The sequence below is a fragment of the Amblyomma maculatum genome, chromosome 1, assembly GCF_055883805.1.
Source record: "Amblyomma maculatum isolate TAMU_Amacu chromosome 1, ASM5588380v1, whole genome shotgun sequence".
Taxonomy (NCBI): domain Eukaryota; kingdom Metazoa; phylum Arthropoda; class Arachnida; order Ixodida; family Ixodidae; genus Amblyomma; species Amblyomma maculatum.
In genome coordinates this window covers 186,175,372-186,186,618 of record NC_139344.1, presented here as the reverse complement: position 1 = coordinate 186,186,618, position 11,247 = coordinate 186,175,372, and the positions used below count along the sequence as shown (strand labels likewise).

At 45.4% G+C, this 11,247-nt stretch overlaps 1 protein-coding gene across 3 annotated transcripts in view; it reads right to left on the bottom strand.

The window, feature by feature from the left end:
- LOC146205123 (uncharacterized) overlaps positions 1-11,247 on the bottom strand; it is a 168,637-nt gene that overhangs the window by 25,158 nt on the left and 132,232 nt on the right. For all 3 annotated transcript variants that reach the window (XM_084589816.1, XM_084589818.1, XM_084589817.1), the window contains exons 26-27: positions 2,356-2,614; positions 1,185-1,367 (exon numbers count right to left, since the gene is read on the bottom strand). In XM_084589816.1, coding sequence (XP_084445942.1) covers positions 1,185-1,367; positions 2,356-2,614 — 442 coding nt within the window. The remainder of the gene's footprint in view (positions 1-1,184; positions 1,368-2,355; positions 2,615-11,247) is intronic.

Here is an 11,247-nt window from a genome sequence, read left to right as displayed (position 1 = left end):
CTACAGATGGAGCAAGGTAAGAGACACACAGCTACACTGGTGGCTATCCTTGAAGTACTTGGAAAATTGCAAGTGCTACCGCGGTCCTTTATGAAGTATGATGTAGTACCAGCGCAGCCTCGTTACAAACAGCCCAGCTATGTTTTGAGATGCTTCACTGCATGCACTAACTCGTGCGGTGAAGCATCCTTGAACCGCAATGGTTTAGAAAAAGAGAAAGCATGGGGATCCAAACGAGGAATATGAAAAGGGATTAAAATAGCTCGACACAATCACCAAATAAAACTAAAAGGACAGTGACGTGTGCTGTGCTGTCTGAGACGGCATCTCAGTCACAGAAAGTTGCCCACGAGTGTAGCAAACTGAAGCCCAAGAGGTGGTCATCCCGAGCGCATAGTGCAATACAGTAGTATTATTAGCCTGTATTGTGGCAAGCACTCCCCTGCTCCTTTTCACATTGCTTTGACAGGGACCTTGCATACAGTCACAAAGGCAACAGCTACTATTAGCAGCTGCAAATTATCAGGTCACCTTTTTCATATCAAAGAAGACAAGAATTTCAAGCAGCTTTTTCGCTTTAGCTGCAACACAACCGGTATGCAAATATGGGCAAGTGAGAGCTCTTCGCAGTTGAGCAATGCAACCTGGGACACCATGAAAAAAAATTACGCACAGCAAAAACCTATCAATAAAAATGCAGGATAGAAAAGAAATGGATTCATCTTAACCCTTTCAGGTGCCATTATTTCACTGCCAAATATATTCTTTGCCTTCTTAAACAATGTACTCAGATTTGAAGAAAGACAATACATCAGTCAGAAAACCACCAAAGGCCTATGTTCCACATGCACAAACAAAATTTTACAAACTGCCAAAGTAGTTGGAAACTGCAATATTAAAACTGAACATTAGTATGTAGTGATAGCAAAATCTGCCTCAAAGAAACTGGCAGAAGATGTGCTTGTTAATAAGCTGTATTTTCCAGTTAGTATAAGAAAGCACCCTATTTGCGAAGTGGAGAAGTCTAATTCACACACACACACATAAAAAGAGCTAAACAGACACAAAAAGCAAAAGAAGGTGCTTTTTTTTTTTTTTTAGAACTTAAATCATAGTGAAAGCTAGAGAGATTTGAATTTGAACGACAACAACAATGCACAGTACGAACGGGAATGATTCCATACCTGAAAAGATGGTTCATGTGGAAGAGCAATATTAAATTCCATCTCAGGCAGCGGGGTTCGGACTGCAAGGCCCTTCTCAACAAGCAGATCACCTATGCTGGTCCTTCCACTGTGACATCCGTCAAACAAGAACACCTCATAATGATTATCTCCAGGGCGACTGCCAGCCATTTTCCTTGCAACCTTGAAAGAAAATGCAAGAGATAGAGCATAATGCTAGCTATATACTAACAAGATAAGCATACATAATACATAAGTATATTTGCAAGGCTGCAATGTATTCAAAGGTCTGAAAGCGAAATGATCACAATGCACCACGTACAACCTATGGCCAAAAATCTACACTGAATCTAGGCTCTAGTAATAATGCCAAATTTTGAGATTACCGAGCCCATTAAAAGCAATTTTTTTCTTTGCATGTTCATTCATCGTGTCTGTTGCAAGCGTCAGTGAAGCAGATTGCAAAACACGTGTGTGCATTGCCTAATAGTCAACGCCAAAGAGCCATAAAGCAAAATGGGAAGGGCTAGATTCCATTGGTCATCTTTCTTATCAGACATCATGAAAAGGAGGCATTAATGTTCTGCAAATGTAATGGCAGCCTCAACCTATTTGCATTCGCCACAGCTCTTCTTGGTTTTAGAAATAGTTCTTTGGCACAATCTCATTAAAAATCACAAGCATGCAACTTGTCTAATGCAATCGTGCAAGCTGGCACAATTGGTGCCACAATTCACACTGCAACATTTAGCATCCTGAATTCGAGCGCTCTGGCATGGAGTAAGTTTTTTCATTTCATTATGAGTTTCTTGGCTAACACACAGCTTTCTGCCTTGAACAAAGAAAAATAGTTGGCAGCGGTCTCGGAATAAAATGCGTTAAAAGAACTAAATGCTTATATATTCAGTTTATGCTGCTACAAAGATGTGCCAGCCCTGATACTGTCAACTTTTAAAGGCAAACGCTACCATAACTTATGTTGAGGTGTGAGTGTGCCTCACAGCTGGGTTACCATGGCTTCCAAACAAAGTATGGGCATTGAAAGCAGGCATCACCGAAAGCACACAAACTAATTATTTAGCACTAACCTCAAATGTTTTCAAAAGCAGCAGTTAAATTCACTAAATGCATTCCAAGCTCCAAAATATGATGGTGCACCAGAAGTGCTTACCCCGAGGCAGAGTAAACGATTCATGTTGCTGTCATCGTAACCAAAGTCTTCAAGCAAGGAATGTGCTGCAGGGCTCCACTCCCCAGCTTGTGGGCTAATGCCAGCCAAACTACATGAGATGCCCTGGTATGGCAGTAGCATCATCCAGGATGCTGGCTCCAACAGCTCATCTCTCTTACAGGTTTCAGTGTCTCCATAGTCGGGGAAAAATATGTCAACTCCTTTTTCATGACTTTTGAGCACTTCTCCACGGTACCACCTGGAAAAGAATTTTTCTTTTCTCAGCAATGTACAATACTGTGTAATTGTGAAGAGCAAGTGCCACATAAGTAGGACGCCAAAGACAACGAAAAGAAAATAACGAACACGTGGTGCATCGAGAAAGCACCAGGTGGAAAAGGCAACAGTCGCGTGGTGCATTGAGCAAGTGCTACGTGGAGCGACTTTTGTTTACTTCACTTGACAGAGAAATGTGGAGTCTGCCACTTTGATGTGCTCAAGCATTCAAGCATTGCTACTAGTCTGGAATCTATATCAGCAGCACATTTCTGCTCTTTATCTCACTCACATCACTTCCAATCCCATGCCCGAGCCAATAAATTCCTGAGCACTGGTCAGTAGTGTCACGAAGAAGGATAGACTGCACTCAAGGGTAGTCTCTTCCTCCTTCAGCCAGTGGCTCCTGATGTTTCTTCCTTGAAAGACATTGGAACTTCCTCAATTTCAGCATGTTGGCAATAAGCCCTGTATGGCTTTCGAACCCCCTTAAAGGCCCACTGTCCACCCTCCGGTTGAAAATATTTTCTTCCCCGGTGACCGTGAGACTTCGCCCCTGGAACGCAAGGCCGCAAAATGTTTTTGAAAAGAGTAACTAATAACGCAGTTACAGCCACCGCAATCACCCGATTCTATCCTGCCTCTCTCCTTCCGTTCTCTCGCAAAGGTTTTTCACTCTCCTGCCCGAGGTCGTCTAGCCTCCGCAATACAAATTCCCCTTCCTCCTCCGCGTTTGGCGGGAGGTGGGGCGTGGCTCTCCGCGAGCGCGAAAAAAAAAAAAAAACGGTCGAGGGAGCGCGCGCCGCTGGATTCAGTCTGGCCGTGGCGAGGGAAAAGCGCGCTGCGAGCGGTAGACACCCATCCTTCTCCCGTCAGTCAGCGAGACGAACCAATAGACGTCGTTCCCGGTACGTACGTCATTATCGGGGCCCGTCGGGCCAGCGCAGGAAGCGGTGAAGCTGGCTTCTCAAAGGAGAGCATGAGGGAGCTTTGAATTGTATTTTCGATGCTTTGCGGCGCGCGTGTCGCTGTAGAATTTTGCACTGACTATCTCCGGTACCTGATCGAAACACTGGGCTCCTTTTCCTAAAAGCGCCTTCCCTGGACAGTGGCCCTTTAAGAAGGTTTCTAACTACCACCACCCTCAAAACGATTCAAGTATGCTTTTGTTTGATGTAGGCTTCGCACAATTGTTACAAACAGGCTCAATGGTGGAGTTCCTTCCAGCTTTCACAGCAGAAGCACTAGTTGGACAAGTTTCCCAATGGCTCGTGGTAATTTGCGGTAACTGCATCACTTCTCTGTCCACAGGGAATTGAAAAGGCTGGGAGGAGATGCTACATCACATGAACAGATTTTTCCACCATTAATTCCCTCCAATGCTAGAGGCTCATTTTAAATTTACTTGCAAACAAATATTTATTATTGCTGCAAATATGCTTCTCTAGATTATAAAAATTTTATTTGTATTAGGCACAGCATAAGGTGCGTTATACCTCTGCCGCGGGTGCGCAGTCATCGTTTCAACTTTGGCAGCTCCCAAATCGAGGATGCACAGCTCAAAATATGCCACCAGCCTGCTGTGCTTCTCACGGTTACAGTGTACTACTATAATATGGCAGGTTAATCGAACTGGATCACATTCTTTGCAGGCAATACAATGGTTCACTGTGTAGCAAAAACCAGCCTTTTGCTAAATTTGACATCAATGCACTTAGGCAGCCGGTTTGGAGCAGTTTTGGAGCAATACTGTGCTTTGGAGCAGGATGGAGCAGGAAAGATGGTTTGGAGCAGAATGGAGCAAATGGAGCAGTGCTTCCACCCCTGCTTACTGAATGGTGCGCATTGTTTTTTCTTCTGCTTTTCATTTAATATTCTTTCTCTCTAAAATCATTACAAGACTCATTCTTGTCAATATCAACAACAAATGTAAAAAAAAAAAAAGTTTGCCTTAGACTCTCAGACTGTTCGCTCCTTTAAATTGTATCATAACGAGCCCCTCATTTCCCCTTCAATTGTCTCCTTGGTGACTAGATCATTTATAGATAAAAAGCCTTCTCCATAAGATCTAACATTCAATAACAAAGGCAGCTCCAAAAAACGACATGCCTCTTTTGATGGATCGAAAATTATCTGCTGTAAGAGAAAGGTGCTTGCTGTTTTGGAATGAGAACATGAAAATGCACGAACAGTGAATGTTTGGTGTAAATCTATCCATACATAAAAAGAGGCAGTTCTAAGACCAGGGTTCCCCTCCTTAAGGTGGCGGTTCCACGGTCGCCATCTTGGAAGTAGTTAAGATTCTGCCACCAGGCTACGCCACTAATCCATGACTGAGGAATTGAGTACCCAGCCACCCAGCCCTATCGACTTGCGCTGCATGAAGGCTTTTCTTGTGTTGCTGCGCGGACTTTCAAAGGTTTTTGTGGCTCCACATCAGTGTCCAGGCAGAGAAGGGGAAGACTTTTGTCCCCCTCTTCACCCCACCGTACCACTAAAACAAAATGGGACAAAAGCCTTCCCTCTCTTGCCTATACTTAGGCTCACAAGATGTTTGCAGCACAGGGAAAGGCAGAGGCACCCCAGCTGGTCCAACCATGCAGGATCATGCATAGAATAGGCAATTGTGCTCATAAGCGTCTCCCCCCCCCCCCTCCCCCCCCCTCCAAATTTGCGGGGGTGACAGTAGGAGCACAATTCTTTTATAGTGCGCACGGGCGAGAGGCACTTAGGAGCACAATTGAAAGGGTTCCTCTGCCTTTCGCAGTGCTGCAGATATCTTGTGAGACGAAGTATAGTTTCTGCTGTAGAGCCACGAACCCGATTGCTCCTACCCGCCGAGCGTGAGGGGGTTGGACTGGACTGCAGTAGGCTAGCTTGACTGAACACAAATAAAACAGGGTGTCAACATGATTGCACAGTGCAATCTTAGTACGGGTGAAAAGGAAAAGCGAATGGCATTATTTCTGCAGACTTCGTCAATGAACCTTAGTTGAAGTCGGCGCCTGTCTTCTGTTCTTTTGATCCTCCTCTTTAGGGCTGTGCAATCGAGTGATCATTAGCGAGCTTTAGAATACGGCGACCCTATCAATAGAGAATTGTGCTCCTACTGTCACCCGCGCTATTACCCTGTCCCCCTAAGCTGTAGGGGTACCATATTCTAAACCTCCCTATTGTTGATGCCATAGATATAGTAGGGATCGGAACGCTCCTTGACTGGAGTGGAAGCTGCCAGCTCTTGCGGTCAACAGAAATTTGCTTTATCAAACGTGATTACAAATATGATAATGTAGCTATAATTAGCTGAACTTCAGTCAACAGTCGCCCTTGTTTATTTTTTGTTCATGCTTGTCCAACCTTGGAAACTAGAGCTAATAAGTTACAATGTGCAAATAAGTGAATGATTGCCCATATTTTCCTTTTGAGATGAATCGATATTGGTAAGATGCCCGACTACTGTGCCGTAGTACCCGGGTTCGGACCCGACCTCGGCGGCTGCGTTTCGATGGAGGAGAAACGAAGAGGCGTCCGTGTGCTGTGCGATGTCAGTGCACGTTAAAGATCCCCAGGTGATCGAAATTACTCCGTAGTCCTCCACTACGGCTCCTCTTTCTCTCTTTCCACTTTCACTCCCACCTTTATCCCTTCCCTTATGGCGCGGTTGCGGTGTCCACAGAAAACAAGTGAGACAGTTACTGCGCCTTTCCCTTCCTATAAATAAATCAGTTTTTTCGAAATAGATGTGAAATCCACTAAGAGGCTATGTATCACGCAGGAGGCCGGCATGTATTCATGTTCTCTTCGGCACTGAGGAGGCACATTCACACTAAACTATGTGGGAAATGGGGGAAGGGCAGAGGGGGTTGTAAAGGAAGGTTGCCAGAAGAAAGGACCTAACGGAGACAGTTTGTAGGCGCTTATGGCGGCCACTTCCCCACTCCCAATTGGGTGCTCCACAGAGTCCTCATTTTATTTATTCGATCCGCGCGTACGTACGTGCGCGCGCGTGTGTGTGTGTGTTGTGTGTGTGTGCAATTAAAGGAACACAGTATTTTCAGGCAATCAGAATAAAATTTTAACAATCAATCTCCTAGAAACATTTTTCTCCTGCAGAATTTCACTCGACACTGAAATCTGATGTGAAAAGTAGCATATGCTATGGAAGACGCTGACCTGTCCTGCTGCAGCTTCTCGTGATGATGCATGCGCTTTCTGAACCAATATATTGGATGGACTACTGTTCATTATTAGCTTGGAGCCTGACCTTATTGTACTCATTTCACAGGGCACACACACGTATGCAACAAGTACAGTCGAACCCGGATATATCGAACTCGAAGGGGATCGCGAAAAAGTTCGATATATCGATAATTCGATATACAGAAATTGGCTTGTGACGGCACTTACGATGCGAAAAAACGATACCGTATTTGTCGCGTAATCAACCCACTCGCATAATGAACCCACCCTCCACGTTTGCACCCAAGAATTTGAAAAAAAAAAAAAAAAACGTTAAGGCCAGTTCGCTGACATGCAAGCGATTGAGCGATCTTTGCGACGAGCGGCAGCGACAAAGCAAAAAATTTCAAACTTGATGGGACTGCGTCCCTCTCGCCGCTCGAGTCACCACGGCAGCTCAAAACAAGGTTTCTGTGTCGCAGCGGCGGCAGAAATCGCGAGCGTTTTTTTGCTTGCATGTCGACGGCGCGCGTCACTCCATTTCGGTCGTCTCATCCACAGCTCATTTCTTGGCAGCGTGCCAAGATGCTGCGCAGCGATAACGTCAGGGCGCGTTTATCTTTTGATCGCTCCTGCGGTGGTGGGGAGCGAACTTGGCAGAGTGCCCGTGATGGCTTGATTGCACAAGCCTGGTTCGATTTATCACGCTGCGCTTGGGGCGGGCGCACGGTGCAAGAATATTTAGGTGGGGACACAGCACGGGCGAGGCACTGGACGCAAGTTTCCAGATAAGGTACCAGCCACGCTCCTCCGAACCGGGCCGCTGATCGCAGCGTCAGCGTCGATGTAGCGGTGAATCTTCGCTGGAAGAAAAAAACACATACATCGACAACGCCGTTGCGATAGCAACCCGCTGATATCGCGCGGCGCGTTTCTCCTGCGTGAGCCGTTTGCGTGGCCCGAACTGTTTCTCCGCCGTCGCCAGAAGCATCACCGTAGCACTTTATTCTTAAGCCGTGCCCACTGCATCAGTGCAGAAGCGAGGTCCAGAATAATTTATTGGCTTGTCAATACTATTGACGTAATATATTCCTAACAACGAAGTGAATAAAAGGTTGAAGTTGCACTTTATGTTGAAATATGGGGGAGTGAGTACTACATTACTCAACCATTGAGTCATCGTTATTCAATTGAAGGCGCCGGGGAAGCAGTTTTGTCACTTTGGATAGCGTAAATAGAGCAGGGAAAGCAAATCCTGCGTTCGGTTGGGCGAATGGGAGAAAAATATAAAAATTCATAGGGTATTCTTAACCACTTAATCAAGGAAATGCAACAGCGCCCCGTACCGCTTCTCTATCGCATAAATCACTAACGTGCAAACTGAGTGGAAGAATGGGATAAGCAAGCGAGGAACAGTACGGACGTGTTATGTGTACGAAAAACGTCACAAATGCTGTCGTGATTTAAGGCTTTTTTGCCTCAAGCAAGCTCAACTGTCTTCTATATTTGCACGAATCCCGACTGCACGAACGGCTGCACGATCTATCTATCTATTTATGTTCATCAACTGATTTATATGCGGCTTTGGCGCACCACATCACATTACTGTTCGCCAATCTCTAGCGTAGATTCAAGAAAGCTGTTAACTGTAATTTTACCTCTATTTTTTTTAATTGAATAAATTATACTTGGTGTTCTTTTTTCATTGTGAAATTCTCTTCCCCTCTGTACTGTACCCTATACTCTGAGGATAAAAGAATAAGGGAAAGGAAAAAAGAAGCTAAGAGAAGTAATGGTACAGAGGAAGTGAGAGGAAGGGGGGAATTCAGTGGGAGCTAGCAGAATCCAGTTAGAGGACCTCTAATGTATTGAAGGAATAAAGTAAGGAGCAACCTAAGGATGAGCGGGCACACTGATGGGCGAACAAAAGATGTAAAGTCAAAGAACAAATGAAACGACTGATGGTTAATGCTTTGTTGTCAAAGTGCCGCCGCTTATGCGTGCAGCAGGTTCAAATTCCGCGCGAAAATTCATTCGCCTTTTGCGCTTTTATTTAAGCATTCACGAAGCCACAGATTTATAAAACTGCGCTGAATAATGGACCTAGACAAAAACAACGCGACAAAAATATTTTTCTCTCATCATAGGCCACAGTTTACGAGAAAATGGCTCTCAAAAAGCATGTATTCACCATAGAAAAGCAGTGCCTCCCACTACGTCACAGGCCGCTGAGGGAACTGCCATCTCGTATGGCTTAGACTAACTAGGGGACTTTATCTGGAACCGGCGCGGTACGCTGTGTCCCCACCTATATATCTTGCACCATGGGCGGGCGTCATGATCGCAGCAGCTGACCGCGCGCTTTCGTTGGTTCATACATGCAAGGAAAAACGACTCCCGCCAAAAAACAAACAAAAAATTCTGCCGCTTCTTACCGTTCGCAGCCGTCATATCTTACGCTATGCCGCGTGAACAGCGCAGCGATAAGAAAAGATGATTCTCGCAAAAAAAAAATAAAAACTAAAAAAAAAAAAAAAATCAAAGAGAGAGCTGCCGCTTCTTAACGTCTGCAGGCGCCATAGCCACATCAGCCGCCGCGCGCAGAGGGTTCGCAACACACGCTGGAGAAAGCGTCCCACGTCTGTCTGAAAACGGGCTGACCTGGCTTGGCGCATGCGTAGCGCGTGCTGAAGGAGAGAGAGAGCTCGGCAAAAGAATGTGCACACCCACGCACATGGCTTGCAAACGTCATGTGTTGGCACGCGGGAAACGATAACTGCAGATGCGAGCGCCTTTGGGGAATGGGCAGCAGCGCTGCCCAGACCAGCAGAAAGCCGAACTGTCCCCTCTCATTCCTTCCGCACGTGGTTAGAAAACGTCACGCGGCAAACGGCCAAGGGTGATGCGATCGTCTTTGGGGAAGGCACATTTTCCAGTGCGTGGTGCGGAGTTCGATATATCAAACGACCAGTGAAATTGAGTTCGATATATGACGCGGCTTTCCTATACTTTTACATGGGATTTTCAAGGGGATATTCCGTGAGTTCGATATAACCAAAATTCGATATATCCAGGTTCGACTGTATACTTTAGTGTTGAGCCCGCCTTTCGGCTTCATGTCTTGGTAGTAAATAATTTCGTGATGTGGCACTTACTTGTACATTAACACATTTGCAACATAATAATCAGAGCCCAATTTTAACTCCATGAAAGAGCGCCCATGCTTACCAAATGTTTTCCTGCAAATGCCAAACGATTAGACGCATCGATCATATTGCGCTCTGTCAGATTTGGCATGTGCTATAATTTGTGAATTTTTCCATACCAATGCAGTACAGTGGTTTTGCTTCATGTGGTCAAACGGAAGCACGTTCTTTGTATGCTTCGGAATTCTCACATGCTTCTATGTCACTTTTGCTAACATGATCGGACACCTTTCAGAGCACAGGAAGTCGAGTTGCTTCAAAACAAGGTTGAAATATAAAGTAAAAAAATTGGGCGTTGAGGCGGCGGGTGAGTGGACGCCTGGGTGACACGGTATCTACCTTACTCGAGATAAGGGCCCCATTCTTTTGGAAACGCTCTGCCTGCCGACGGGCTTTTAGAGCGTTAGCTCTGCTGCTCACTTGCGCGAGTGGCGCGTTTTTCTAAGAATCGTAAACAGTGCCATCACCATAGCAACATCGCCGTCTTCGTTGTGCCTGGGCAAACTAGAACGAACGCTCCACGCCCCCGGCCACAGCGGCAAAGCGCAGTAGCGGGCGATGCTAGGCAGGTATAGCATTGTAGCAAAAATGAACGCCGGACCACCTTCCCTGCCGAATGCATTAACGGTTTACCGTAGACGCCGTAATGCTTCGAACAATCCGCGGTATATCCCCCTTCACGAAACGGAATTAGCTAGGAAGAGGACGGGACCATCATGCACGTATAAAATAAATAACATGAGTGCAAATAAAACCATCAAATGGGAAACCAATTCAGTGTTTTCTCTCATAAAAAAAAATATATAGGTCCACTGATCAAGTCAAAGCATTTGAAGAAGATATAAAGGAATGCTTTTTGTCTGGTTTCTCCATTGTGAACAACGAAGCTGTAGGGCTTCCGAAACGTTAGTATGTTTTCATGAAACTTTGACTTGGTCAGTGACCCCGTATATTTTTTTATGCCACCAGCTGATCAGACTACATTTCGTCGAACTCTTGATTACAGTGGTTTCACTCATTTGAGGGTTCAGAAGCGTTGAGCCTCATCGTTTTCTTTTTTTTTTTTCAATTTTTAGTGAAGGGAATGAGGGAAGGAAAAGCAGTGGCAAAACCCGATTCAACATCACATATTTTTGTATTGGAGAAGCTTCACATGGCTGTTTCCTACTTGCCCATTCACTAAAAAAATCCCCGGCAGCTACTGCGGCACGTTACCTTTACTATCATCACC